The sequence below is a fragment of the Mercenaria mercenaria genome, chromosome 5, assembly GCF_021730395.1.
Source record: "Mercenaria mercenaria strain notata chromosome 5, MADL_Memer_1, whole genome shotgun sequence".
NCBI lineage: Eukaryota > Metazoa > Mollusca > Bivalvia > Venerida > Veneridae > Mercenaria > Mercenaria mercenaria.
The window spans coordinates 26,742,591-26,768,918 of record NC_069365.1 but is presented as its reverse complement, the minus strand read 5'-3'; the positions used below and the strand labels follow the sequence as shown (position 1 = coordinate 26,768,918).

Sequence of the window (26,328 nt, the reverse complement as noted above, 5' to 3'; positions counted from 1 at the left end):
TTTTGTACAGAGTTGATGCACGAAAATGACCTATTACCCCAAACGGCACTTCCATAGGAAATAATAGGCCATACCATTGAATCATACAGCTTTACAAAAACATCATATGGCATAGACTCCATAGCTTTAGATTTGGCAATCAATAGCCACAAAGCCCTGCTTGCACTTTGAGCTACACATTTAGCAGTTTTGTTAAAATCCAAATGCTCATCAAGCAGAATACCCAGGTAAGTGTATTGACCAACAAGTTTCAGTTCATTTTCACAGCATAAAAAACTAAAAGTAGACTTTTCATAAGAACCAGGACGAAAGTGAACAATGTTACTTTTCATAGGATTAATTGACATTGAATTTAACTTACACCAATTAGATAATATATCCAGCATAGCTTGCAAATCATGTTCATTTTCAGCAATTAAAACAACATCATCTGCATACAGTAATATACAAATTTGTTCATTGTCAATATAGACCCCTTTACCAATAGATTTTACCTGTACAACTAGATCATTTATAAAACAATTAAAAAGCAGAGGTGATAAGGAACAACCTTGACGTAGTCCACAGTGTACGTCAAACCAGTCTGTGTTAATTCCATTCAATCTTACACACGATGAAACAGAGTGATACAAAGACTTTATTGCTTGGAACATATTACCGTAAATACCTAAATGACTTAGTTTCTTCCAGAGAATATTTCTATCAACAAAGTCTTATGCTTTCCGAAAATCAATAAATGCACAAAAAGTAGACTTTTTTAGTTTCTTCCTTGTATCAATAATATTACTTAATGTTGATACGTGGTCTATAGTACTTCTGTTTTTCCGAAAACCATTTTGTTCATCTACAATTATATCATTATTCTCAGCCCATTTTGACAGACGGTCATTTAAGACAGAACAATATATCTTATACATTGTACAGGAAAGGGATATACCTCTATAAGAGAGCGGATCTCTTGGATCTATAGTCAAAGACTTTGGAATGGGACTAATAATAATTTTGCCCCAGTCAGATGGAATAATTCCTTTTTCAAAACAAATATTGTAAAAAATATGAAGGAATGATACCGAACAGTCATTTTTTAAAATTTCCATTGGTATATTATCAAATCCCCATGCTTTACCATTTTTTGCTTTAGATATAGCATTACGTACTTCAAGTATAGAGATATTTTCATTCAAACTGGAAGAAAAGTCGTTCCAAATAACATTACCTTCATCATTTACAGCAGCTGTATTTACAGAATATAATGATTTATTAAAAAGGCTACTAAAATCCTTTTTCCATTTGTGTAACACAGTGTTTACCTCCTTAGAAACAACATCATTTATAACTACCTCCATAGGAATAGATTTATACTTTGACTGGGACACACCAACTTTACCTATAGTCTTCCAAAATTCCTGTTGGTTATTATTACAATCTGAAAGTAATTCTTTCTGCAAATTTAACCAAAAATATCGTTTACTACGTTGTACCTCCTTGTCAAAATGTTTTCTGGCTGTTATAAAATTGGTTTTTAAACTAGCCTTTTCTGAAAGGTTTTTACATTTAAGCCAAAGCCTTTCTGTTTCACAAAATCTATTCCATAAATAAGAAAGATGTTCCGACCACCAATGTTTACCAACCTTCCTTTTCTTATTTGATGATCTATTTGCAATATTTACTGATCTATAATTAATATTACTATACATTTCTTCTTTTAAAATACTACATAGATCTTTATAAGCTATGTCAATATCATTTTTAAGTTTGAAACTTTGTTCTAATCTAAAAATACACTCATGAATATGATGTACAACATCTTCACCCTTCAAAAATCGGATGGAATACTTGTCATGTCAAATTTATCATACGTTACAGACGGTGGTTGTATGTTTTCGTTACTTGCATTAACTTGCTGTGGAATACTTTCACCCATTCCACTCGCAAGTTCCGCAGTCCATGTTAACACAGAATGATCTGGAATAGATGTAGGCGATAAACTGTTTCTTGTATTAACCTTTGTAATAAGTTCTGATGCACGTGTTACTGTAAAATTAGAAAATTTTGGAAGGTGTTCATGTTGAACAAAACAATAATCTACCACTGAACAACCCTTTGAAGATACAGAAGTATAATCATTTCTGCAAGCATTACGACCATTTAATATGCACATATTACTGTCTATCAAAAACTCAAGTAAACAATCACCATAAGTATTTGATGTAAAATCAATAACATCTCTTTCCGGAAGTAAATCCACTCCCAAAATACAATCTAAATTATCTCCAACGCGGCTATTTAAGTCGCCACATATTACTAATAGACCATCGTTTTGATAAGTATATATACTAGTTAAAAGACTGTCATAAAATTCTTGGACATCTACTTGCCTAGATGAATTGATTGGAGGTAAATAACATACACATGTGTAAAACTTAGTATTTAACATTTTGTCCTTAAAACATAACCATAGTATACCATCAGTATTATCATCAATTACATCCATGTCATAATATAAACTAAGTTCTTCTTTTACAAGGAAACCAACACCACCCGATCCAGTGCGGGCATTAATATGTAAATGTTTTCTATTGTTTCCATACCACAAATAACCAGGCATATTTATACAACTATCATTAGTTAAATGAGTTTCAGCTAACCCCAAGATATCACAATTTAAAAAGTTAGCACATTCCTCTCTGAGATAAAAATTATTACTTTCTCTATTTACACTCCAACCGTTAATGTTCCAAAAACCAAATTTGGCCTATCTCCTGAATGAGCGTCCCCTCTGTTGTGAACCCGACTGCTGTTGACCTCTTCCACGATTCTGATTACCACGGCCTCGTTGCCCCCCTCGACCCTGTCTGTTCCTGCTATGATACCAGCCCTCATTTGTATTATCACGATTAACAGCATTAGCATAAGAGTCATTTGTAGAATTCTGTGAATTTACACTGTTGTTATCATTTGGCCTACTGCCAGATCCAGACACAACGCGGTTTCCCCTCAAAGTTAGGGATTCACCCTTGTTTACTGCATTTACCACAGCTCGCAGATTACTATTTGCAAGCCTCTCTTCCCTAGACTGATTCTGGTGAATGTAAACATCATTGTATGGAGAATTCTTCAGTGCAGACTTTGCTTTCAAAATTTTACTGCGATCTTCAGCATTTCTGAACGTAGCTATAACCACACCTGGAGTTAAGGAATCACTATTACGATTATTGTTCTGAAGTCTTTGTGCAGCAACCACTGTAACGTCATTTACTTTCATGTGATCTTTTATAATCATATTTACTTTTTCAGTTACATTTTCACTTACTGATTCCGGTAATTTTCTGAAGACCAAATTTAAAGCACGAGAGCTTCCAGTGTTACCTGCCTCTGTTGTCGCACCTATTTCTATCATTTGCACTGTATCTGTAATCGAGTTCAATTTACCAGTTAGTGTATCAATATCACTGGATATATCTGAACGGATTGTATCAAAACTTTCATCTACATTCTTTTGTATTCGCTTCATTTCTATATTCACACGTTTGTCGAGCAACTGTGAGAGCCTATCCGACAGTTTTTTCTCAAGCTCTGATTCAAGATGATCGATTCTGCTGGATAAACTAGTGTTAACACTTTTTATTTCTTCAACAATACTGTCAAGGTTATTCAAAATTATACCAAGTCCATCACTATTTGAAGTTGAAATATTAGCACTATTAACATACTGCTTAGCTGGTGTGTCACCATACAGTGCTCTACGAGCCTGTGCTATAACATTGTCAGTACAATAGTCTTTCTCACTCTGTATACAAACATTATTCTTAACTTTTTTCCGACAGTTCTCACCATATTCCTGACACTGTGGATTGTCTTCCGCCGAACGTTTCTTACTCCTAGCTGGCGTATTTTCTTTTGATTCATTTAAATTTCACTTGCACCTATCTGTGAGGGCATAATTATTGTCTCAACATAGTCTTTATCATCCATATCAAACGTGGAAATAAGTCCTAGAAACACTTCTTCAGCGAGTAGAAAATCACCCCGACACCGGCCACACAAATAACTGCTTCAAAGTCCACCAAAAACAAATTTTGGCTAATTGCAACTTGCACAAGTGTCCAAAAAGTTGTCTCACACTAACTTCGCTAAATAACGTTCATAAACTCTCGAAAGTTTCTTCAGTTCACCCAAAACAATACTGCCGCCAAACTTCGCGTGACCAGTAGGTATCAGACCACTATATCCACGTACTAGGTAGCTTACGGAAAGTCGGTGGTTCTAACTCAGGTTCCCGCCCGTAATGAAATAACGCACGGAGTTGCAATTGTGGTCTTTCTCCACCATCATAAGTGGAATGTCGCCATGTGACCTATAATTGAGTCGGTGCTGTTAAACACAACACAACAAAACAAACAAAATGGTGTTTTTAAGATCTTGTGACATCGCATTGACCAGTCCACCCATACTTTTTAATCAGATTCACAAGAACATTCAATCCGCTTCTGACTGACACGAAAAATATGTCCAGAAAGATTTTAAGATGTAATTGTCTCTGTAAACATTATCATTAAATACTACCCCGGATCTTTTTTTTTTTTTTTTTTTTTTTGACATTTGTTGCAAATACGTAAAATGTAGTGGTAAATGATTGAAAATACATTCAGTTTCTAGAAATTGTTTAAAAGATTACAATTGTCATTTTCGGTTTCGGTTTCATACCAGCTCGATTTCTCTATAATTGCTATTTCCCTGACAAAAAAAACTGTTTCCATCCGTGTTCCAGTACCATCTGATTAGCGAACGCCATGTAATAAAATACCGTCTGTAAACGATAAACAAAAGCGACATCTATATTTAGACATTAGATACCATACTCTAACAATCTTGTGTGCAAACACATAGAAACTTTCCTGTACCAATATTTGAAACACATTTCCCACAGAATGTCATAAATCTTTGATTATTTTGGCGTTATTACATTTTAAGCTCTACAAAATGTTATATTGTATAAAAACACACAGTTATCATGTTTCGTGCAATTTGTCATAGTATAAGAGAGCTTATCTAATACCAATAGATTCTATATGTACAGCTTTCTCACGATAATTTCAGTTAGGAATGAGGTAAGCAGACGAAACTTGTAGTAAGTAGGCAGATTTTATGGAAACCATGTTTTGTTTCATTTTAGGTCGCTTTTGGTAACAGTCATTGTTACTAAATATAGAAAAATTGTTTTTGACCAGAAACTTTCAAAATCACTTAAATTCAATTGCATATGAGTGCTTTTTGTAGACAGGAAGTGCTTCTTCAAGGCTGTTACCAGTTTACTGAATTTGCTTGTTTTTGCTAATTTAAATGGTATTGGGTATATAATAATTCTAAATGATATTACTGCCATTTGTGTGCATTGTGGTTTGCAAATTAATATTTTGTGCTAAATACAAAACTCGAAATTTGAAATAGAGTCTTAGATTCATTGCAGACTATACATAATATGCATTTGGAATATGTGACGTTGTACTGGGCTATCAATAAGTAAATGTATTTGAACTGAAATAATAGTTACAAAACAAACTTCAAGATAAAGAACAAAACAGCACGAGCAAATAAATTTATAGGTCTTAGAAAGGCAAATAAATTTATAGGCCTTAGAAAGGCTGGTTACATGGAACATGATGAACGGGTTGTGTGTAGTCAATATCACACTTACACTCATTTCAAAGTCCTAAACGAAACTGTGCCAGCGAAGCATTTTTTCTCTGAACTTAAATCACACAATGCCGTCAAAAAACTTGAAAAACGGGTTGGTTAGCCATATCTGTGGATTGACGTACTAACGAACCATCTACCAGAGAGTCAGACCACATACGAGTGTCATACTGTGTGTGTGTGGTGCGTGCGTGTGCGTACGCATATGCGTGGATGTTGGTGGGTGTTTGTGAAAACAGTTTAATACGCGGAGTGTGTGTGTGTGTGATCGGGTTTAACGTCTTTTTCAACAATTTTTCAGTCATATAAACGACGGTGTCTACTTGTAGCAGTGAGCACAATGCCCAACTTTATAGTGCTGCCTCACTGGAATATCACGCCGTAGACACGTGGCATGATACCCCACCCAGTCCTAGCATTATTCTCTTAATGCTGAGCGCCAAGCGAGGAAGATACTAGTACCATTTTTTACGTCTTTGGTATGACGCGGCCGGGGATCGAACCCACGACCCCCCGCACTCGAAGCGGACGCTCTACCACTAAGCTACCGAGGCGGTATTTACTGCGCGGATATTTGTTATTTTCAATCAGGCTAGATGAGCATATGAGACCATTTAGCTTTGTACAAAGATCCGCTATTTAGACTGAAGCTTGGTTTATCAACATTTTATAATCATTGTTTTTGAATTGTTTAATTTTTCTTTTGTCTTTTCTTTGTTTCTTTCTATTTTTGTTTAGGACACAATGCAAAATATAACAATATAAATAGATATAATATAGCAAGATCGTCGAGTTACATGTTATTCCAACATTATTTCCAGATTGCGTCACTACTCTTAGAATGTGAAAATTGCGACCGCATTAATTTACAATAAGGTATAACATTTTTATATCTCCTTGTATAATATATTTAAAGTTAACATTAATTTTATCTAGAGCGTTTTACTCTGAAGCAGGTGTACTATGTAATTTACGGATTTAGTTGTATTTATGGTTTTGTGAAGTATCTTTATTAATTTTAATTTCAAATGTAAGAGCTTTTAATATAGGAAACAATGGTACAATAAAAGTCAATCTAACCTGATAACTTGATAAGCACAATTCATAGGTACACGTGAATTGATTTTGAATCCTGTAGTGTGTGGTTAAGCAATTAAATTGCTCTTGGTGTATATTTTATCATTTTAGTGCTGTTGCTATAAACACTTGGGGTTTCGAAAAAGGTAAACAGAAAACATGTGAAGTAAATAATTCTCTCCGTCAATAAGGCTGTATATGACCATTTAGAATATGCTAAAAATTTGGGAAAATTGTATGAGACAAGATTCTACATTGCTGTGTTTAAGGGAAGAATCACAGTGCTTCGGCTATATAAATCGGTTACATTAGATTCGAGGAAGATGGTATGAATTTTACATTTTAATTTTTTTGTATAGCATAAATGGTACATCTTGAAAAAAATTAATGTAATAAAACAGTCATCAATTGTTTATTTCCACCATAAGTTTACAAGACAGCAAATAATCATACTCTTTTTAAAATGTGACTGACTTGAAAACACGATACATATTACATATGTTTAATGCTCTTCTAAACCTCATCCTCTGTTGAAATAATTGTAAAACTTAAAATTATCAAATATAACATTTTACAGTATACAGCCGAGCGGCAATTGATTTTACTTGTGCGGATATTTAGATGCTTTTAGAAAAGCAGAATAAAATCGAACCTGAAATAATTTGATTTCTATGAATACACTAACAGGTATAAACAACTTTGTTTTTCAGACTGAACAAACTATATTTTTTAGACTTTAATCCCTTTGAGCGTAGGACAAGTGGCGATTAATGTAAGGGTAAAATTTCTTTTGAACGACCGAAGTATTTCATTGATTATTAAGTAAAACAAAAACATGCCTGTCTTCATTACCCCGGATCAATCCTCTCAACATGGTCGTGTGTGACATAAAAATCTGAAAGAACATTTATTTATCTAGGATACAGATTGTTAGATAGTTTTTAAGCAAATTGTGCTTATGTCATGTCAGCAAATAGGTAACTTTTTCTTAATTGTTTCATTGTTTTCAAGAATCAATAAAATCATTGTTTAACAACACAAAATATAAACAGGTTAATTAATACTCGAACTAAGAAATTATCGTGTTACTGTCATGGATAAGGTTTAAACCTGTATGACTACAATGTCTATATCATATACAATTTTGTCATAATTGAAAATATCTTACATGAAAGTTAAAGTTATATCTGTATCGGCTTGATTTTCCCAAATATGTATGAGTTTTGTTGTTATTTTCGTAATCTAGCTTAATGTAAGTTTGATATTAATGTTGTATTATTTAAGAAGAGATCTTTACTTCGAATTTTAAAATGATGACTGAAATTCAGCAAGCAGAATAACGAGTTTGGTAGAGATAATTGCAATTCCAAGTCTCGCACAAATAACTCTTAGTTAGTACCTGTAGCTATTTAAACTTTGGACGGATTAAGTACTTAATTATATGCGACAGACCACCTCTTGAAATCCATCTCCCACTTCTTGTGCCTCGTCTCCAAAAAGAACAAACACATTACTCTCTTGTTGTTTGTCTTCGATTCATCTTACACTTTTACAATTATATCTCAATTTGAGTCTATGTCATTCAATCACTTTGACTGTCTCAATGTAAATATATCCTTGATGTCATAGTGTTGTCGTGTGTTTGATTTAAGTTTTGAGGAGAATGAATGGGGATTCGTACTGGCTTCTGTTCAATGAAATTATTGACATTTTACAATTTAACAATGATTTAAGTAAAACAAACATTGCATACTATAAATACTCCTTATGTTTATTATGTAAATTCAATGGTACTTGGATGTGTACACTGTCCTTTTCTCTGATTTGATCAATACCAAAGGAGACAGGAGCTATTAGTTCTGTTTCGTATATAATAGGGATAGCAAAACTTAAAAAAATATCAGAGGATTAAGGGCTTGGTGTAACAATACCTGTGAGTTAGAGATTCTTGAATTTTGTTATCACATTTTATTATAAATCTTACTGTAAAGATTATAATATATATGAGCCGTGCCATGAGAAAACCAAGCCTGCGCATCCGCGCAGTCTGGTCAGGCTCCATGCTGTTCGCTTTTAAAGCCTATTGGAATTGGAGAAACTGTTTGCGAACAGCATGGATCCTGACCAGACTGTGCGGATGCGCAGGCTGGTCTGGATCCATGTTGTGGTCGCAAACCCACTATGTTGGTTTTCCCATGGCACGGCTCATTATTATTTAGTTATCATATATTATTTCACTTCAATATTCGGCAATTTCATTCATGCACAAAAGTCCGAAATCTTCTTTGTTCAAGTCTATAGTGAACAATATATTTACATTGCATATGAATTGCTGATGGCACTCCTTACCTTACTTTTATATCTAAGACATTAGAGATATCCAGATAGATAAACACTTATATGACATCAACCTGTTTATTTCTATTCACACTGTATTTAGAAATTGTTAGAAAATGTGGTTCTAGTATACCTTTATCTAGTATAAGGGCATTCTTTGTAATACATGTTAAAGGTCAAAGGTCGTTTTTGAATATTTTTTTACTTTCATTAAATTTAATTAATTAATTAATGTTAATTGAAATTTGTTAATGATAAGTATGTAAAGAATTTTCCTGATGAAGCGATTTATTGAATTCGCTAATGACAATTTTATTAATCATATATTTGATTACTAAATAAATAAATAAATAAAAAACATTATTCAAATTGCAAACATTTCGAGAAAAAAGAAGAATAGTCTATTCGGTTCACTACAGGCAAACAAGTAAAAGCCAACACAAGGAATATTTCTGTTTTCTTCTTATGAATTTGTCCAGGCCAGCATCCCTTCACTTTGATACACGTGTAAAAGCACGAATTAATACCTTAACAAATTTGAAATGTGTTTAAAAATAAATAACCTATAATCTTTATTGAATTAGCCTGATAGTGACATATTTTATCTTATTTTCTAGATCAAGGTAACGACAGTGATGCATTTAAGATATTGTGACAACTGTATTGATCAGTTCATCCATATTGAAATTAATTATTGCTTATAACAACCTTCAAGTCACTCACAATAACAGCCTTCCCGCTTCTGTCAGACAGATATAATATTTCCAGAACAGTTTTAAGATGTAATTTTCCATATAACTTTAATGAGAATATTGTACTTCGGATATTTTTTTCTGGACATTTCTTACAAATAGAAATTGTAAAAAGTATATATTGCTACAAAGTAAGCATCACATTATCTTATATATCAGGAAGACTCCTAACATTTTAGTGAGACACCAGACAAGAATATAATGTTGAACAAATGACAGATTGAAAATATGATCTTTTATATGATTTGTTTGCCTCCAGTTTTCCGAAATAGTTTCAGATATTACAATTGTTTGGGATAATAAAATATGTTGAAAGATCTTTGCGGTTTCATATTTATACAAGTTCGCTTTGTCTGTTTCTGTTTGCCTGACAAAAACTCCGTATTCCAGTACTGTCTGAAAAAAGAAAGTCATTTACTTATCAGCCGTCTGTGAAAAAAGAATAGAGCGAAATCTATATTCAGGCTTTCTACAAGTCTTGTATTTAAAATATTAGAACCACCAACTCAAGGTAGATATCAATAAATTTTTTCCCGTATCCATATTTGATACATCTTGCCCACAGAAGGTCATAAATCTTTGATTTTTTTTGGTAGAATGTAGAATTGTATAAAAACACAGTTATCATGATTCGGGCAAGTTATCATATTGTAAAATTGCATGTTTGATACCAGCAGATCATTTAGGTGTAGCTTTTATGGATATGTCATCAACAGAGAAAGACCAAAACGTTTTTGGTTCGCCGTGCAATATATATAATCCTGCTGGTAACGTTCTGAAATACGTACAGTCTTTCAGGTACCACTATGACACGTGTCATGCTGCTGGTACAGTTCTGTAATACGAACAGTCATTCTGGTGCCATTTTATTATCCAAACAACCCTATAATACGTTCACTCCTGCTGGTACTAGCATTTTCAATCCGCCGCCACGGGTGATTATGGAGGAGGAGGGGGTGTTATAAGAAAGGTCTCCATCCGTCAGTCCTTCCGTCTTTTCGTCTGTCCGTCCGTAGCATTTCGTGTCCGCTCTGTATCTCCTAAATCCCTTGAAGGATTTTCATGAAACTTGGGTCAAATGATCACCTCATCAAGACAATGTCCAAAGCTTGTGAGTCAGCTATGTCGACTCAAGGTCAAGGTCACAACTCAAGGTCAAAGGTTTGAGCCTTCCATTTCGTGTCCGCTCTGTATCTCCTAAACCCCTTGAAGGATAATCATGAAACTTGGAACAATGATATCCTCATCAATACAATGTGCAGAACCCATTAGTCACCATGTCGGCTCAAGGTCAAGGTCACAACTCAGGGTCAAATTTTTTAGCCCGTTCTGTGTCTCCTAAACCCCTTAAAGGATAATCATGAAACTTGAGGCAAATGATTACCTCATCGAGACAATGTGCAGTACTCATGAGTCAGTCATGTTAGCTCAAGGTCAAGGTCACAAGTCAATGTCAAAGTTTGAGCCTTCCCCATCCAAGCGCCGACTAATCTCTTATAATTTTTGTTAATTATCCAAGTGGTATTGTTACTTATAATCACCGCAGCATCATCATCATCATCACCACCATCATCAATTGCAGCATTGGCAGTTTTTATAGAATTGATGTTTATGTGAAATAATATTAAACCTGTACGTAATGATTATCACATCAATCATGCATTCTGTAGAGTCGATTTATGATACCATTGCCATTTGTGTGCATTGTGATTTGTAAATTTGTGTATTTAATTTTATTGATATCATAATTGTTTGCTAAATGCAAACATCATTATTTTGACAAATCGAAAAAGCGTTTAAGATTCACTTGGTGCATTTCTATATGTATTTTTGGAATATGTGAGGCAGTACTTGGCGTATCCATGATTAAAACACATCTGAAATATATATACTCTGCAAGTTTCTCTTCTGTAAATACCCCGAAGAAATCAAGGCACAATTTCTCGTAATACATTGTCGTACTATATGCCCTATTTTACATGCGATAACACTGAACTGTTTTGTCCATATGCAGAGGTTGTGCAATGAAGGTCCATCAACATTTTTCATTATAATTCTGTTTGCCTTTTAGAAGAACTAATAACAATATATTACACAGAATACAAATGACAACGAGCCGCATATTAGCTTTTTCCTTTTACAAAGCTAAGTTTGTTGAAACTAAAATTAATTTTTATCAAGAGCGTATTTTACTTTTATGATTTACGGATTTAGTTATATTTATGATTTTGTGAAGTATCTTGTTTGATTCTTACTTCAAATGTAAGAGCTTTTACAGGAAACAATGGTACAATAAAAGTCAATCTAACCTGATAAGCACATTTCCTAGGTACACGTGAATTGGTTTCGAATGCCTTAAGTGTTTGATAAACAATTAAATTGCTCTCGGTATGTATTTTATTATTTAAGTGTTGTTGCCATAAACACCTGGGGTTTCAAGAAAAGTAAACAGAAAACATATTAAGTAAATAATTCTTTCTTCACATATGCTTTATATATAACGATTTAGAAGAATGCTGAAAATGGGAAACTTGTCGGAGATAAAATTTTGCCTTGCTGTGTTTAAGGAATGAATCAAAGAGATTTACCTGTACGAATTCGAGGATGTTGGTATGAACTTTGAATTTCAAATTTATGTAGCATAAATGAAATATCTGAAAACAAACGCTTAGAGCCAAAAATAACTGTTAATTTCCCCCTTACAGCTGCAAGGCATAGCCTCTTATGAATAAATATGTCATATATAACTATTCGGCAGATATTTAAATACAAGAAATTGCTCGATTGCATTGAAAGTCTATTTCATACAAATAATCATACACTTTAAAATGTGAGTTGAAAAGGTGATACATATTATTAATAATGCTTAAAGTTCTTAGGTTTTTTAAATAGATTTATTGTCATATATTTTCATATTTAATGGATTTTGCTTTTGTAAAATGAAAATTCTATGAGCATAATCAGCATTTTAGAAAGGAAATTATCTAAATTTAATTCTTTTTCCGAAACCGCATTTCCCTCATATCTGAGATAGTTGTTCTGATTTAGAAATTATCAAACATCACATTTTACAGTACACAGCCGAGTGACATTTTTTTTTCTTCCATGTGCATATTATTCAGATTTTAGGAAAAGCAGAGTAAAAACGTGCCATATTCTCATTTCTGTGACTACCCTATAGATATAATCAACTTTTTTCTCAGGCGGAACAATCTACATTTTTAGACTTTAATCCCTTTGAGTGTAGGACAAGTGGTGATTAGTTTAAGAGGTAAATATGTTTTGAACGACAGAAGTATTTCATTGATTATTACGTAAGGCAAAATGTATTTCCAAGAGCAAATATACCGGACCAGTCCCTTTTAACATGTCGTGTGTGACATAAAAGTCTGAGGAAACATTTATTCATCCAGATCACAGATTTTTAAACAATTTTGAGGAAAATTATGCTTATGTCATTTCTGCAAAAATTTAACTTTTTCCTGATTGTTTCATTGCTTTCAAGTGTGAATAAAATCATTGTTTAACAAGATAAAATATTAATGTGAAAATTGATTTTCGAAGAGAGAAATAGTCTTGTTATTAATAGGGATAAAGTTTCAACCTGAATGGCTACACTCTGTATTAAATGCTATTTCCTTATACATGTACTTGGAAATATCTTACATGAGCATTATATTATATAGTATTATGTTGGCTTTTCCAGTAAATGTCTGAAGAATATATATTCAATTTGCGTTTTATTTTTATTCTCTTAAACTATCTTAATGCAAATTTGAAGTTAATTATGTATGATTTAAGAAGATATATTTTGATTCGGACAGAAATTCAACAAGTATAATCACTAGTACATGTATAACCTATAGAGATAAATGCAATAACTTTCCATTACTCTGACGAATAACTCTTAGGTATAATCTGTTGCTATATAAACTTTGGAAAGATTTAGTGCTTAATTATGCACGATAGACCACCTCGTGAAAACTATCTCTCACTTCTCGTGTCTCATCTCCAGATAGAACAAACGCATTTCTCTCTTCAGTTGTTTGTCTTCGATTCATCTTCCACTCTTATGATTTTATCTGAATTTACGTCTATGGCATTCAATCACCCTGATTGTCTCAGTGTAAATATATCCTTGTTGTCCCCGTGTCATCCTGCGTTTGATTCAAGTTTCGAAGAGAACGAATGGAGATTTGTACTGGCTTCTGTTCAATGAAATTACTGGCATTTTACAATTTAACAATGTTTAAGTAAAACAAACATTGCATATACTACAAATACTCCTTATGTATTATGTAAATTCAATGGTACTTGGATGTGTACACTGTCATTTTTCTGATTTGATCAATACTGAAGGAGACAGGAGCTATTAGTTCTGTTTCGTATATAATTATTAAAGTGCTGTGGATAGATTCAGTTAAAAGGAAAAGTCGGAGAATTTAACTCGAAGGCGACAACTAAAATAAAGTATGATATGTTTTAAATAAGATATCTATTCTCACAGTTTCTATCTTAAAGTAAAGATTATACCATATCATTTGTTGTTATATAGGAAAAGAACAAAATGTTTCAGTTCAGTTGAGGGTGTTTTATTTTTCGGTGAATTAAATGAAAATTGCTAAAGCGATAATACAAATGGAAGAGATTATTCACTAACATCTTCGTTATTAAAAAATAGTAGATTTGAAAACATTCAAATATATTTGCACGTAAGGGCGCACGTCTTTTTTGTACTAAACACCTTAACTATATATTAAGACAGGATTAGTATAAAGCCATACGTCAGCTGTTTGCCATTTAAGATTTACGTGAAAAATTATATCGGCCAATCCGAAATTTGGTAAGGGTCGTTTTTGTTCACGTAAAATTTGTTAATTGTTAACCATATTTGTTAATCGTGATTATGTAAAGTGATTTTAAATCATAAGCTGATTAGCGATCTTAAGTCGACAATTAGTCTGATAGTAAGAAAAACGAAATAGAATTTATTAATATGTCTGTATTGTTAAGGACTACGAAAACAAAATTCAATGTATTATTAACGATGTAAAACAATAGCGAACGAGGAACGATTGACGTGAAACATAATGTATCTCTATTTAAAATTCGAGATTTTTTTAATTTAAAAATGAAATAAAACATTGTTTTTTTTACATTCCACAGACAGTGAAAAATGGTGCTTGTGAACAAAAGTAAGACTCTAGACCTATCAGGACTACCGCCAGATGAGCCTGACCCAGGAATACCAGATGATTTGCGCATGCGTGCTATAACCTCAGTAGTGCAGAAAATGGAGGAAAATGAAGTGATGTTCTTCTCAAAAAGTGATCCATATGACAATTCCTCATTCAGTAAACATGGATCATACTCTGTGACTCCGAGATCTTCTCGACCGTGTTCGAGACATAAAACAGGTGTTAATAGAACTGTTCTTAATTCAGCTGTGACTTTAAACCATAAAAACAGTGCAATATCAAGGAGCTATTCTAGTCCCAGACAATTTACTTTATCCGCATCAAAGGGATATAGATCGGCCAATGGAATTATTGATAATATTAGACCAAATACACGGTCAAACCTTGTATCTAGGGAAGCGTCTACGTTTGATTTTGATGTAAACGAAGGTCAGTATGAAATCTATAACAATTAAATACCTTTTAGTTTGTACACAGCATAACATTGTTTCTTCTCGTTATATAGGCTGGCTCTTTCCTATTTACAACTGTCTATATTTATGAGAGCATTAATTTTGTTTTCTTTTCTAGGTAAGAAATCTAGAAACCTTATAAACCCTCTTTTAAAAAGTGTAAACAAAAGGTACATTCTGGATCATATATCATCGTTTAAACAAAATATTGTTTGCTATATTAATAGAAACTTCTACAAACCTTATGACAGTGCACATACCTTAATGTAATTAGTAAATATAGCTGGTAGATGAAGTTTGATAATTACACAATCTGATTAGAGATAACTAACTTTAATAAATTGTAAAGTAGCATTCGTTGACTGTTGGATGGAGATGATAGATCAGATTTCAAACATCCACTCTGTGCGTTTGTAGTTTTGTTCGGGCAAAGAACTGAGTGATGAATATTTTATATGTTTCAAAGCTTCAGTAGAGGAATTAGCATATAGTTTCAGTAACTGTATAATGTAGATGATAGCTTCAAATGATATACGACGAGCGCTCATTAATAACACAACTTTGTCTTCAAATTGAATTGTTGGCCATTCAATCGTTTTTGTGAAAAAAGAATACATGTAAATGGCACCGGAAACGCTTGAAACAACAAAAAAAAAAAAAGGAATCGGTTGAAAATTATGAAGTCAATAAACAAATAAAAAGATCATTTGGATACTACGAAACCAAGGTTAATAATAAAAGACATCAAAATAGATTATAGATCTTATCACGGCCCCCTAGCACCGAATATAAGTGGGCATTGAATTGACTCTACAATCCAAAAAGTACAAGAAACAAAGACCCCTGTCGAAATAATCATATTTAACCCATATATATTTTTTCTAAGCCTATATGCTAGTTTAAGCTACTACTTCAAAACGTTAGCTAAAGCCCTACCTATATGTTCAAACATCAGACAAACCAGCTTACAATAATCTCATATACAGGCAAAAATTAATAACGGTATAACTCCAGTTTGTAAGTTATACAACTTAGATTCCAAGAAGATTTTTATTTATTTTCTCCTTCTTTCTGCACCTCTTTGTATTCTAAATGAAAATGAACAAAACGGCATCATATTGATATTCAAAATTGAAATATTTTACATAATCTGTCTCATTTCAGACAAAAACAAAACAGTTTTTTAAACATCACTTCTCTGTAAACTGCATTTAGACTGATATACTATGCACTGAACACTACTATGCTCCATATACAAATTAGGTTTGTGTAGTTATCGTGGTGGCGGCAAAACTTTCCCATGTCACATAAACTTTTATGTGTATTTACAGATAATTACTACATGTAAATTTTTATTTGGTTCAACTGGCATACACTATACTTTTCGGTACCTTCCGTAGTTATCAGAGATAGCTGGATAGTCAAATGGTCTACAAGGATGTCATTGCTCACCAAATCATTCTTTAAATTATCATATGGCATTTGGTCGTTGACCAGGCTTTCAGTTATAAAGTTGTTTAATTACATTACGGACAAGCACTTTTCAGTCAGCGAGAAAACATTCTTATATAATGTTCGCTTCATTGGTTTGGCTGACCGTTTCAAACATTCATCAAAGAATAATGTATAGGCGACAACATACTAGAAAATAACCACATTCTCAGTTGTCCAGCATATTCGATGTAACTATCGTCTGTAACTATCATCTACACAGCTAATGGTAGTTACACTTATCCGATTGAAATCCCGTGTGTTTTTTAGATGTACCACTTGAATGTTTACGAACGTACAAGCCACCAAAGATTCGTATCGTACAGACGGACGACATCTACCTCAGAGCATGCTCCTTCCTCGGCATTACAGCTTCACAGACGTACATCAAACAGGTCACAACGAGCAGAGAAATATGTATGGCCAACACCTCTCTCAGTCACTTCACTGTCAAACCAATCTCCATTTCACTTGTGGTAAGTAGATCAAGCCATGAAATATATTCTTCTCTACGAATTTGTATCTTTCAGTTTTGACAAGAGGAGTGTTTATAAGTTTCCTGTATTTAAATTCATCATGTATGCTGTCAATGTCTGTGTAAATTTGTTGTTCTGTTAAACATATAAAAATATATTTTGATGAGGAGAAAAGATTACATTTTCACTGTTAAATGCTTTGTTCCACATAATAAGCAGTTTTAACGAATGTTGTCGTAGATATAATTGAAATGGACTATATTAGAAGCGGTGCCTCTATACTGACCTGAATATTAGAACAACACAGCTTTTTTTCTTCATTTTTATGTTTTTCTAAATGCAATATCTAACGATGCCCATCTGCTCGCTGAATTGAGCAAGTGACTGGCTTTTATTCATTCCTTTATAAAAAAAGTTTGTTTCTTACCTTTCAGCGTGACTACTATATCATGGTTCTTGACGTTTCGGGAAATGATCTGGGACCTCTTGGAGTCATGTACATATCTGAGATGCTGGTTGTCAACTACACAATCACTGAAGTGGTGAATATTATATCTCATTTCATGCCCGGAAGGCTTACAGATTTATTACAACTAACTTTTTTATGGACATAGTTTTAACTTTGATGAAATCAGTATCTTTCTTTTACACATTTGATCAGACATTTGTTTTTAAAAATCATTATTTGAATAATTCGTCTATTCGTACATACTCCCAAAATTTAGTAAACCCGATACTTTAAAAGCATTATTTAAGGCATGGCTGGGCATCTGAGAAAAACCACCGGTCTTCCATAAGCTAGCTGGATTGTATTTTACATGGAAAATTGTGGTTGAAATTGTAAGTTAATGATATATTTGATTAATTCTGAATTGTATACAAAATGGTAGTACGATTGAATGAAAACTGACCATTAGGAACAATTAAATTGTTATAATTATAAAAATCGACTTACCACAGGTAATTTACATCTGTTTCAGAACTTATCGAACACAAGCCCGGGTAGGGCTGGTCTTGCGGCTTTAGCAAGAAATCTTCCCAAGAACCAAACATTGAATATACTTAGGCTGGAATGTAAGTGTTTTTTTCTCATTTTACCGTCATTATTTCTAGCTTAATTAAAATGTAGTTAAATCTCAAAGACGAAAATTAATGTCATATGAAAGGTATATTTGTAATTTTTATTTTAATTTGGGAGTTATTACAGCAAACGATAATTTGACGTATAAACGTGGTCATATCATAAAAGTAAGTAGTCTACAACGTTAAGATGATGCTCAAACAGTTCATGTCTGTCAGGTTTTTTTTATTAGCTCACCTGTCACAAAGTGACAAGGTGAGCTTTTGTGATCGCGCAGCGTCCGTCGTGCGTCCGTCCGTCTGTGCGTGCGTAAACTTTTGCTTGTGACCACTCTAGAGGTCACATTTTTCATGGGATCTTTACGAAAGTTGGTCTTAATGTTTATCTTGATGATATCTAGGTCAAGTTTGAAACTGGGTTACGTGCGGTCAAAAACTAGGTCAGTAGGTCTAAAAATAGAAAAACCTTGTGACCTCTCTAGAGGCCATATTTTTCATAAAATCTTCATGAAAATTGGTCAGAATGTTCACCTTAATAATATCAAGGTCAATTTTTCGAAACTGGGTTACATGCCATCAAAAACTAGGTCAGTAGGTCAAATAATAGAAAAATCTTGTGACCTCTCTAAAGGCCATATTTTTCATGGGATCTCTATGAAAATTGGTCTGAGTGTTCATCTTGATGATATCTAGGTCAAGTTCGAAACTGGATTATGTGCGGTCAAAAACTAGGTCAGTAGGTCTAAAAATAGAAAAACCTTGTGACCTCTCTAGAGTCCATACTTGTAAATGGATCTTCATAAAAATTGGTCAGAATGTTTATCTTGGTGATATCTAGGTCAAGTTCGAAAGTGGGTCATGTGCCTTCAAAAAGTAGGTCAGTAGGTCAAATAATGAAAAAACCTTGTGACCTCTCTAGAGGTCATGAAAGTTGTATGAAAGTTGGTCTTAATGTTTATCTTGATGATATATAGGTCAGATTTGAAACTGGGTCAACTACAATCAAAAACTAGGTCAGTAGGTCTTAAAATAGAAAAACCTTGTGACCTCTCTAGAGGCCATACCCTTGAATGGATCTTCATGAAAATTGGTCAGAATGTTCACCTTGATGATATCTAGATCAAATTTGAAACTGGGTTACGTGCCATCAAAAACTAGGTCAGTAGGTAAAATAATAAAAAAACCTTGTGACCTCTCTAAAGTCCATATTTTTCATGGGATCTGTATGAAAGTTGGTCTGAATGTTCATCTTGAGGTCTAAAAATAGAAAAACCTTGTGACCTCTCTAGAGGCCATACTTTTCATGGGATCTATATGAAAGTTGGTCTGAATGTTCATCTTGATGATATCTAGTTCAGTTTCGAAACTGGGTCAACTGCGGTCAAAAACTAGGTCAGTAGGTCTAAAATTTGAAAAATCTTTTGATCTCCCTAGAGGCAATATTTTTCAATGGATCTTCATGAAAATTAGTCAGAATTTTTATCTTGATGATATCTAGGTCAAGTTCAAAACTAGGTCACTTTGTCAAATAATAGAAAAAACGACGTCATACTCAAGACTGGGTCATGTGGGAACAGGTGAGCAATTCATACCATCATGGTCCTCTTGTTGCATTAATTATTACGAACCATTTCATTATCGTCGTGTTACTTATTTTGACTACTTTTATATAGTTACTTGAATACAGGATATATCTTTCATTCTATTTTATTTTCAGCAAATTCATTGGACCACACAGAAACAGAATTTATTGTTCAAATTATACAGGTAAGTTGGTTATTGCCAGTATTATCATTTTTCACTATGATCAATTGTAGATGGAACCTTTTTTAACATCAGAAAAAACAGTACTTTCAGGGGTTCATAACAGGTTACTGATTTAGAACAAATTAAACCATTAATTGGTTTTTAATTTTATCGATGTGATAATTATTATTTTAATAATTTCATCCTTGCATTCACATTGTTCATTATAAATATATAAATGCAAATCACGAGAGTGTGATTTTGTATCAGAGTGTCAAAGATTTGAACTATCATTATATAGTTATAAATCATCTAATGACGCATACACTTTTTAATATACTACTAACAACATTCCGAAAACTGGTTTCATTCACTAGAAACATTTAAAGGAGATATTTTTTCAGGGCACTCCTAACATAAAACAACTTTACCTGGGCCATAATAACTTGGGTTATGAGGGTGCAAAGTTGTTGGCAATGGAACTAGGTAAGTCATTCGCGTAGCATTTACGACACGACAAATATAAAAACAAAATCTTAATTTGTATTTGATCAAATTCTTTTGGTCAGTGGTCAAATTATTATAAAGCATATGTAAGGCGATTATTTCTGTTTGATTACATTTCATATTTTACTGCAGTCCAACACTAATTCCAAAGTAATGTAGTTAGAACAGTTTAAAGGCAACACGCAAAAAAGTCTGATTATGATTTATCTTCGAAAATTAGCATCTGATTATAAATACATGTGTAAATGCAATATTCCATATAAGCTTGATTGATATTTATCATTTTAATTTGTTTCTTGATAGTTTTAGCTTACAACGTTTACTGAAATAAAATATATGTATGTAATGACTTGTATTTCAGAGGACAATAAAACTCTAGAGACTCTCGATCTACAATGGAATCACTTTAGAAAACAAAGTGCTGCACATTTGTGTAATGCTATTAAGGTATACATTCTTGCATAGATACCCGACATCAACATTCAGTTATCTTATATTTATCTTCTTTTTTCTTCATTTTCAGTAGATTTTTAAATCGAAATACGAGCTATTTCTGAAATATGGTTATTTACCCTAAACTAAGAACAGAAAACTTTTAAACATAAGTTATAACGAGATAGATATTTTTTGTGCGATTTTCTACGAAGTAATATTTTGATGATCTCTGCCGCGTTAAACAAAAAATCTAGATCAGCACTGCAATTGTGTACAACATGTATATTTCATTCTTTCATTATTTTAAGTCGTCAGTAAAACTATTATTCTTATATGGTCGAATTCCAATAATAGAAAATTAGCGAGAAATTAAAATGTTAGAATTTGTCATCTATAGTTAAATCAAGGTCTCCGCACATTAAATGTGTCATGGAATGGACTAGGAAAGGAAGGTTGTATCGCCTTAGCCCGATCCTTGCCAAAGAACAAGACTCTACAATCCCTAGATCTCACTAACAACAGAATAGATGTAGTGGCACTGCCCTTCTTGCTGCATGGACTTGTTCGAAATACATCTCTTCAATCTCTTCAAGTAAATATGGTTTAACTGCAACCTTTTTTCATATCCGGTGATTTTTTAACATGTGCCCTTAATATCAACTACGCTTTTGTTGTTATTTATTGTTTGAATTTTTATGAATCAAATAATTGCTTGTTAATTTGGTTAAACAATATTTTATTATCCAATACACATGAATATCAAATAAATGAATCGGGCTTGTTGATCACATTTGATCCGTTGATTTCCTGCGTTTTGATTAAATATGCTTCTATAAGAAATAATAACACAAAAAATTGTGTTTGCTTATTTATTCTAATTTTTATAAAATGCGGTATGCAGGGGCCTCGTAGTCGCCACAACAGAATCCTCGGACTGAACATTCCCCTGTGTGATAAATTATTATAATCATATCATTCTGCACAACATGATGTTTGGGACATGTTCTGAATCATCATTTCCATGAGTTACTGAGCTTGTATATATAATTGGCGGTATGGTCAGTAGTTGGATATAATTTCAAGTGAAATTGAACAAAAGATATAATTTTAACTTAACAGTTCTATGGATATTTACTAATGTCTTGAATTATTTCTTTACATCATCATATAATTAATACTACAGATGTTGTTTTTGGCACAAAACATTAACAATAGCAATTCATGTTTATACAAATGAAAATTGGTTCGAAATCTGACTATATCTAACTTTTTGCTTAATTACAGCTGGCAAAGAATCCTATGACGACTGACGGTGCGAAGGCGGTCGTACGGGCAATTACCGGGGCACCGAAACTCAATATCAAATATCTCAATATTGAAGTATGACTCAGTTTTTATTTTTATCATATTCTGAAATGAAATTATGTTATATCTTGCTCAGTTTCCCCACATCGTCATGTGTTTTTAGGTTTTTGAATATATAGTTACATATTTCAATGTCTTTTGCTTTTCTGTAAATATTCAAACAATATTGATGAAAACTGTTCTTATAACTGACTAGGCATATAGAAACTATATATAGAGAACACGATATATATACCATAGTATGCGAGAAGCAGTTCAAGCAAAGACTCGCCCTATACATGTTTTTGGTATTCATGCATTTTTCAGGATATTCCAGTTGATAAAGAATTTACAAACCTAGTTAGGAAGCTTCAAGAGAAGAAAAACATTCTTGTTGAACATGGTGTAGAGATGTATAGTGCAATAGAATTAGAAATGAAGGAACATGATCCTCATGATCTAAACAGATTCGATCCTGTCATGGTTATTATAGAATACATGCGTATAGATAACCTACGTCTAATTGACTTTTTTGGGTATCTTGATGTTGAAAGCCGGGGCTTAGTGAGCCGGGACAACCTGAGGCAGGGTGTGGCGGTAAGTGTTTCTCTAGTTTACTATGATTTAGCACATTTGGCTCCGTACATATTTTTTGTCTTTTTATACACTAATTACATGTATCTGCAGAACGATATTCATGGCATTTTATATTAAAGAAAACATTTCTCGTTTTTTTTTTATCTTGGACACTTTAAATGGTAAATTCTTCTGTATGTGAAGAATAATTAAATCGTCGAATGATTTACTCATGTAGTTACTTTTAACTTTACCATATTTGACCTACTATAACTATTTGCATGCTGTTTCAGACTCTAGGACTGCCACTCACGGAATATCATCTTGACTGCATCATGCATGATATAGATTCAAAGAAAGACGGATACCTGGATTTAGAGTAATATTCTAAACAAATTTGTTTCAACTTTGATATCCCCTGATACATTAAATATACCCCTGTTATATAAAGTCAAAACTGTTTATAAAGACCATGCATCGTGTTTGTTAGCCTTGGGTTTAACGCCGTTTCTCAACATTAATTCAGATATATGTAACGGCGAGCAGGTAACTAAATCAGTGTTCGTTCTTGGATTCTGTATCAATACTAACATTTCCTCTAGTATCAACTTCTCTGCATTAATTTGAGGCCTAGGATGGAATAACTCGAGACACAATGTCTTTGGTCAATCGTTGCAGAACAGACGCCTCGTCCGGGAATCGAACTCACCGTATAGTGATCTGTAGATCTCCGCTCTACCTATTAAGTTAAGCGAGCGGGCTACCATGCATTACATGCTTTTTGTTTGGGGTGAGGGATGTTAACGTCACATTGTCAAAATTGCAAGTATGTACTTCGATAATGACACTGTATTTTCATATCGCTTTGAGAACTATCATCTAAATATAGTGATCTCCTTTGAAAAATCATTTTTATACGGAAAACATATTCATACGTCTTGAAAACAATCTTTTCTGTATTTTCAGAGAACTGATGGTTGCTCAAAGAGATATGTCAAAAGTGATAATTCAGAGGACAACAAAAGCCAAGAAGAGAGGCAAAGAGGATCTAGGCCTAAAAGAACTAAGGAAAATTCTCAAGGAGCTTGTTGAAAAGCGAAATAAACGCAACAAAGAAAAGGCAAGTACACGTGTGAAATCTGCAGCTGCAGCACGTGCTCGGTCAGGTAGCAGCAAGCCTGGTACCCCGCAGAGAGACCGAGTGAGAACAAAACGAGCCTCTCTAACAGTCACCAAACCTAAACTTTCTACAAGAACTGCCCGAAATAACTAATATCCGGCGGTGTTGTGTCATTTGCTAACAGTCTTCATATGTGAAGGCAATTCAACACATTTTGTGCCCATTTTTTTATATCACTTAATAAAATATTATAACACTGTATTGTATTGTGTGTATTTACTCATCACTTTATTATGTTTTACTTACTAATAACTGGGTGCTCTTCACAAATTTTGACTGAAGATTCTACTTCACAGTGCACTTAACGATCACACTGACGACGTGATGATTTTCAAAATATTCATATCCTCGCGTTTGGTAAGTGGATTTTACTGATTAATTTCTTATTACAGTCTGTTACAGTGAGAAAAGTATGTTGCAGTTAATAAAATATTTATATGTAGCTAAACTCTGTATTCTTTTACAAGATATTATAACTAGACATTAAACAACGTTCGAACTTTTACATTAATATAGCAATATTGCAATAAGAGAATCGAATCTGTTCTATTCTTTTTAATCGTTTGTAAGCATAGAACTCAACCAAGCAAGATAAAAACAGACTCAATTTCACCGAGTCTGTTCATGAAATATATACTGCAATTTGCGTTCAAAGCGCTTTGGCGGAATTCTATCGTAAAACAAATACAAACATTGAATGGATTCCATGATAACAACGGACCAGAAATTAAAACATTAATGAGGTCCAGTCATACAAATGTTAATCTTTATGTTCTGTTTTCATCATTTAGGCTCAAAGCAAAATGAATACAGTGTTTACAGGAGCCGTCAACAAAGTGAAAGCAATGAATAAATTTGGAGATAACATGAAAAGACGGAACTCTGCTATGCCTTCTCTGGAACGAGGTAATACGGAGGTACCTGATACATTTGAACTCAGCAACCCGGAACGAGGCAAAACAATGTCTCTTGGGAACATTGTGCTAGGTTCTAATAATTCATCAGATGAACGTCTTCCTCCTCTGAAACGGGAAGACACATTCGGAATAGAGACATTGACTTTGCAAGAATTGGAAAGCAACAAAGACGGATTTCATACAAGCCGGGCAAAATTTGATAATTTTGTAATGGATAGTATTAGGGAAATGTGAAAATGTGATAAAATTAGTGTTCTGTAAAGCAATTGTTTGCAGGTTCTGTGTTTTCTGGTTGTCGAGACAGACATATATCTGGGGAAGGACAACTATTTATGAACTTCATAAAGAGTTAAACTCTACTTTTAACCAAATTTATGTTATTTCAAAACGTATACAGAAGTCAGCTGATCAGTTATACGGCTTATACCATTTTGCAGTTTTGCAAAGAGTTACCTCAATTTACTCGTTCATGTTTTCATGTAGACTAACACATTTTCCGTTCGTGTGTAATGCTTCACGCTTTGCACATATGAAAAATGATTTAGTATTTTAAAGCGATTAACTTTATATCACATTATGGGACTAAATGACATCAATGGTGACATGTCTCGTATAAGAATATACCAAGCAAATGCCATTTTTTAAAGCATTACTATAAGGGGTCCAATACCTTAACGACAAATCACTGTTTGAGATTTATACTATTTTTCAAATAAATAAATAAGTAAAAGTTAGCATTATTATAATGAACAAATCACACAATAAATGACTTTTCATGCTGGCAGATAATGTAACTAGTGATATTAATCCATCATGAACACTGACTGTTTTGGTACATAGATCAAAGTTAAAACATTGCAATGAAACTAAATTGAAATTCCAAATTTGTTAGATGTCTGATGACTACTAAACAGTAATATCACTATTTCCTATTTTGCATTTTTACATTTTCTACCAGCAGTATTTACCTTGCATGCGATATAACAATTTTGTTCATGTTTGTTTCTGTTATATATGACTATGCAATCATATGTTTTATTTGTTTATATTGAAAAAAAGCTTA

At 33.2% G+C, this 26,328-nt stretch overlaps 1 protein-coding gene across 5 annotated transcripts in view; it reads left to right on the top strand.

Annotated features, from left to right (window-relative positions):
• LOC128556943 (leucine-rich repeat-containing protein 74A-like) overlaps window positions 1–24,547 on the top strand; it is a 53,058-nt gene extending 28,511 nt beyond the window's left edge. For 2 of the 5 annotated variants that reach the window (XM_053543011.1, XM_053543007.1), the window contains exons 2-13: window positions 15,030–15,490; window positions 17,275–17,480; window positions 17,915–18,022; window positions 18,461–18,554; window positions 20,278–20,327; window positions 20,711–20,792; window positions 21,175–21,260; window positions 21,646–21,840; window positions 22,533–22,628; window positions 22,920–23,189; window positions 23,462–23,547; window positions 24,135–24,547. In XM_053543011.1, the coding sequence (XP_053398986.1) occupies window positions 15,040–15,490; window positions 17,275–17,480; window positions 17,915–18,022; window positions 18,461–18,554; window positions 20,278–20,327; window positions 20,711–20,792; window positions 21,175–21,260; window positions 21,646–21,840; window positions 22,533–22,628; window positions 22,920–23,189; window positions 23,462–23,547; window positions 24,135–24,441 (2,031 nt within the window). In that variant the 5' untranslated portion in view covers window positions 15,030–15,039 and the 3' untranslated portion in view covers window positions 24,442–24,547. Of the gene's footprint in view, window positions 1–6,964; window positions 7,101–8,586; window positions 8,708–13,725; window positions 13,775–15,029; window positions 15,491–17,274; window positions 17,481–17,914; window positions 18,023–18,460; window positions 18,555–20,277; window positions 20,328–20,710; window positions 20,793–21,174; window positions 21,261–21,645; window positions 21,841–22,532; window positions 22,629–22,919; window positions 23,190–23,461; window positions 23,548–24,134 lie in introns of those variants that run through there. The other 3 variants (XM_053543008.1, XM_053543010.1, XM_053543009.1) reach the window with 3 other exon arrangements.
• The last annotated feature ends 1,781 nt before the right edge of the window (window positions 24,548–26,328 follow it).